The sequence below is a fragment of the Penaeus chinensis genome, chromosome 4, assembly GCF_019202785.1.
Source record: "Penaeus chinensis breed Huanghai No. 1 chromosome 4, ASM1920278v2, whole genome shotgun sequence".
NCBI lineage: Eukaryota > Metazoa > Arthropoda > Malacostraca > Decapoda > Penaeidae > Penaeus > Penaeus chinensis.
The window spans coordinates 45,004,696-45,009,695 of NC_061822.1; the positions used below are offsets into that span (position 1 = coordinate 45,004,696).

Below are 5,000 nucleotides of genomic sequence, written 5' to 3' on the forward strand. Positions count from 1 at the left end.
CTCGTTCTGATATTGGATAGATGTTTCGTTATGCCGTGAAATATTGTGTTAAATATTACGTTGATGTATTTGCTTATGGAAAACAAACCGTTACTGTTAATATAAGTTTCATTTAACATTTCAGTATAATAGTGTAGATTTGGTATTTCTGCTCGGCGTTGTGGTAGGGTTTATCAGTAAGAAAAAAGTAGTAATACTGTTTTTTTTTTTTTTTTTACATGAGAATTAGACATATTGACCTCACTATTGAAGATTTATTATTTGATAAACATTTTTTTTTTTTTTTTTTTTTTTTGAGACAATAATAGTACTCTCAGACCAACATCTTTTTTTTTTTCATTACTAAAAGTTCACTTAGTAATGATGGAAGGCCTACAATATGAAGCCAAGTGGAGGCCAAGCTTCTGTTTTTGCAAACCAGCAAAGGCAAGCAAACCTGTGCCATGCATATTTTTCGTTTCATATTTTATGTGAAACTGCCAAGGAAATCTGCTAGATGTATCATCAGAATTGGAGGTAGAGGATTGTTGGCCTTTTCAGGTGTTTTGGCAGGTGTGGAGGTATTAAATGTCTCTAGGCCAGTGACAGACACAGTTACCTTCTAAATATCCAACTGAAGGTGATAAAGCCTAGTTTGTTATTTTAACCAGTGTATTATATCCCCCTTATATAATTTATTTAATCAAAACTTGATCTAATCTAACCAAAGAGTTTAATGACTATGATAAGTTATTCTGTATCATTCTTACTTTGGCCTTTTCCACCAAACTGTTTGCACTGAATATCTTCTTTTTTATACTGACAATATGTTTCCTCACATGGTAACATGCCATATGAACCACAAACTTAATATTTAATGAGAATGTCCAAAAATAAATAACTTGAGTATGAGAATGTTATCCAGAATAGCTGCCAATTTCAACAACTGTCAATAAATCTTAATTCAGCCAGCTGCATTTATAACCTTGTCAACTTGTTTTGCTCATGTTATTGTACAGCAAAGTTAGTGAAAATGGTATCTAATTATAAGATCCTCTTTGTGTTATGATCAAAGAAATGCTAGAGAGACGGGAAAGGGATCAGTAAGGTTCAGCTTTGTCATTCTTCCTTTACTGGTAGAACAGGTTTTGGGTTACTCAGAGAGAGGGCACCTTAGGGAAGCAGTGGGAGCTAGCATGTTTTCATGGAGAAGGTAGGACAAGAACTGTAGGCAAGAAGACTCATTATGGGCAGAGGTCATGGAGGAGGGATTTATGAGACCACTCTCCCCATGCCTTGGCAGAACTAGTTACAGTCTCATATGGTGTAACACAATTGGTCATGGTACAATATCTGCATGGTATGTATTATACCCTTGGAACTCCAGCTGAACTTAAGCTAACCATTAAAAGTCAAACATAGTAGAACTTAAAGAGTAACCATACTCAACCAAGGATACCTCACTAGGACCAAAGCATGATACAGTAATATAATATTTAACAGGTTATAATCAGAAGCTCATAACTAATTGGGAGCTTATCTTTTTCTCAATAGCTTTCACTAATTGAATAATAAAAGTCTTACAACATGTAAGTCATGGCCACTGCATTTGGGCAAAGGCCAACGATCAATCTACATGTACAGTGCAGCAAAATAGAGATTGGACTTATTTATTATCTTATAATACCCCCCTAATCCCTTGCTCATTGTTGTTGTGGGATGGGCTTAGGAAACATAGACTGAGGCCCAGTGTTGGGGATCACCTCTGCCTTGGACCTCAGCCCTCGCCTCAACTAATTTGCATGGGCATTTCTTCTCTTCCTTTCCTATCTTTCTTTTCTTCATCACCCCCTCCTTCTGTCCACTTCCTAAGCTGTGAGTGCCGTTCTGAAAGAATGAAAGGCTGGCTTTGTGTCAGTCGTGAGGGATAGACTGTTTTCTCTCCCCATTTATTTCAGGATCACCATAGCCAATAATGAAGATGTTTTACCTTTATTAGGGGTATTAAGGCTTGCCCCTTCATCAACTAACCTATTTAGATTTGATTACATTGTGATTCCGACCCTTGCCTCTCCTTTAACCATGGCTGCAACTGATACTAATACCCCCTCCTCAGTGTTTGCGGTCAACTCTATCCATTCCAAATTATCCACCCAGGTCATTACTCATCCTTCAGAATACACCCCTTCCTCTCTCCCAACATCCTCCACTCCATCTTCTACAGCCTAGTCTTCTTCATTGTACACCCCTACCCCCCCCTCATTACTACTCTTCATCCATATTGTCCTCCTTATTGTCCTCCTTCCAACAGTACTACCTCTCTCCATACCACCCCATCTTCTGCCCACCCTCGTCCTTCCACCTTGAGTACCCTTTTTGGCCCAGTCTAGTGGAATCAATTATTTGTGATTCCCCCTATAGCCCTGTACTCTGACAATACCCTTCTCTTCCAATAGTGTCTCAAAAAACAGGTAGGCAGAGTTTCCTTTCGCAGTCATTCTGGTCCTTCACACCTTGTCACAGTTATATGTGGGTCCCAAGCTTGTGCACTATCTTCCCAGACTGACCTCACTGGCAAACCTATTCATGTCCAGCCTCACTCGTTCCTTAACCCCTTGGTGACGGGTGTAGTAAACTAAAAAAAACTCTACGCTCTGGCGATCTATGGCAACGTGCTGACTTTGAGCACGGGAGTTCGGTACATTAAGCCAAATCACTGCCTTGGAGCGCTTTGTTTGTTATGAGACGTGACCCGTCGGGAAGGGGTTAATACTTGTACCAGAACTGTTTCTGTCTTTCTGACTGATTGTCCTATCTATGACAAGGACTGGTCAGACAGTGAAAATGACTTGCTCACATGCCTCATGGACTGTGATGCAGTGGCAGTCCAGTACTACACTATTCCTCTCAGAGGCCAAAGTAAGTCCTACAGCAATATTGCCAAGACCAGCTTCTGTAGACATGACCCCCATGAAGTTTATATTGGTGGAGTGTCCTGCCCTGTCCAACCATATCAACCCCTTCTCTGTCAATGTCCAGAAATGTTGGCATTTTGGCCATTCAGCAAAACACTGTCGCTCCACAGCTCGCTCCACAGCTCGCTACCATCTATGTGCCCAACCAGGTCATGTGGTGGCTCCCATAATGTATTTCATAGAAGCTGCCCTGCCTACAAGCTCAAATCTGAGGTAGCAGTTCTCAGATTCAAACTAGCATGAGGCCAAACAAGAAGCACGCCAATGAGGCTTTTCTTTTTCTAGCTCTTCGAAAACTACTTTGCTCCACTCCCCTCCCATGTTCTCAAGAAGTTTCAACATCTCCCCCAGTATCTCATCCCTCTACTCCAAACCAACCTATCCTTACTCCATGACTCCCTTATGTCTCAGCAATGTCCTTTTCCGGGACCCCTCCCCTCCTGACATTCTTCTTGATACTCCACAACCTTCCCATGTTCCCTTATTTCAGTCTCAGGATTCTTCTCCTACTTCTGCAGCAATTATTTCTTACGGTATTATCGTTTGATTATTTCATAATAGCTCTTTTGCAGTTTCCTCATACAACGTTATTCTCCCTTCCTCAGACAAATACTCTCCAGTTGATCTGATTGCCCTATACCTTTAACCACATCCCTACTGTATTCCATTTGCTCCCCCTCTAAACCCTTTTCACTACCATCCTATCCTACAGCCATTCTACAACCTTTCACATCTAACTCATCTTATCCTGATCATTAACTCCACCCTTTTTGCCAAAATATGTTGCCATATGATGTCTAGCACATTTATCTCTTATAACCATTAACTATTAACCATTATTTAATAGTATATTACCAGAGAGGTCTGCTAGAATATGTATAGTAGGGGTTTGTTTATTATTGCCAATGTGTGAAACATGAAGTCCGCTATCTATTTGATGTAGATCTGCATACGTTGATAATGCATTGTGGGGTAACTTTACTTTATACAGATTTTTTTTTCTTTAATGTCTTAATACTCTTTTTTGTCTGTTTTTTGTAACCATTATATTAAAGTTTATCTCCATGACCATGCATTAAATAGCCCAAGAAAGAAAATTAAAGTAAAAGCTCTTTGGTATAGTTGATCTTTTATGAATAAGTACTGTTAACAAAAAAGGTGTAAGGAAAACCAAGTGGAAGTGTTCTGAGTTTGGAGTAAGTTGATATAGGTACAGATTTTTTTTTCTTTCTTCTTTCTTTTACCTAACCTATTATTTAAACCAGTGGTTCCCAAACTTTCTCATTCTGTGGACCAATATATGATAATCTCCATTCAGTTATGTCATCTTTTCAGATTCAATTATGAATAGTGAATGGTGTCAATAGCTATATAACAAGAACTCTTTATTGAAAGATTCTAATTTATTGATATGTGAAAAATGATATGCAGGTACTATAGGTGAGATAAAATTCAGTTTGAATCAACATCACAATTTACATATTGCTCGATGGACTCACAGGTTGGGAACCCCTGATTTAGAGAAATCCTTGATGTATAAACACTTTTTGTTGCTTTATTGTTATTGTTACTATCATCATCATCATCATCATCTAAAATACATGTCTCTTTCAGCCAACAATGGCTCCTCGACAGTCAGGACCTGATACAAGAACGCCAGGCTGACCTAGAGGTGCTGTCTGAAGAAGAGTACATGAAGATTATGACCTTCTTTGCTAACTGTAAGAGACAGCTACATCCATAGATATTTACTGTTTTTTCCAGTAGGTGTTTTCATCCAATAAAATGAAAATTAGTTTATTCTGTATTACACTTTATAAATGGTTTTTCATTGGTAACAATAATTTCAGTTATTCAGCAACTTGGTGAATCACTCAAGCTTAAACAACAGGTCATCGCAACTGCCACATGCTTCCTTAAAAGATTCTACGCAAGAAATTCTCTCAAGTGCATTGACCCTCTTCTCCTCGCCCCCACCAGTGTCTTCCTCTCATCCAAGGTTGAGGAGTTTGGGGTCATCTCCAACAGCAGATTAATTTCCACTTG

At 39.1% G+C, this 5,000-nt stretch overlaps 1 protein-coding gene across 1 annotated transcript in view; it reads left to right on the forward strand.

The window, feature by feature from the left end:
- The window catches only part of LOC125025109 (cyclin-C-like), an 8,673-nt gene that overhangs the window by 176 nt on the left and 3,497 nt on the right, over positions 1-5,000 (forward strand). Inside the window, exons 2-3 of the mRNA XM_047613027.1 lie at positions 4,569-4,675; positions 4,805-5,000. The exon at positions 4,805-5,000 is cut by the window's right edge and continues 11 nt beyond it. Of these exons, the coding sequence (XP_047468983.1) occupies positions 4,569-4,675; positions 4,805-5,000 (303 nt within the window). The remainder of the gene's footprint in view (positions 1-4,568; positions 4,676-4,804) is intronic.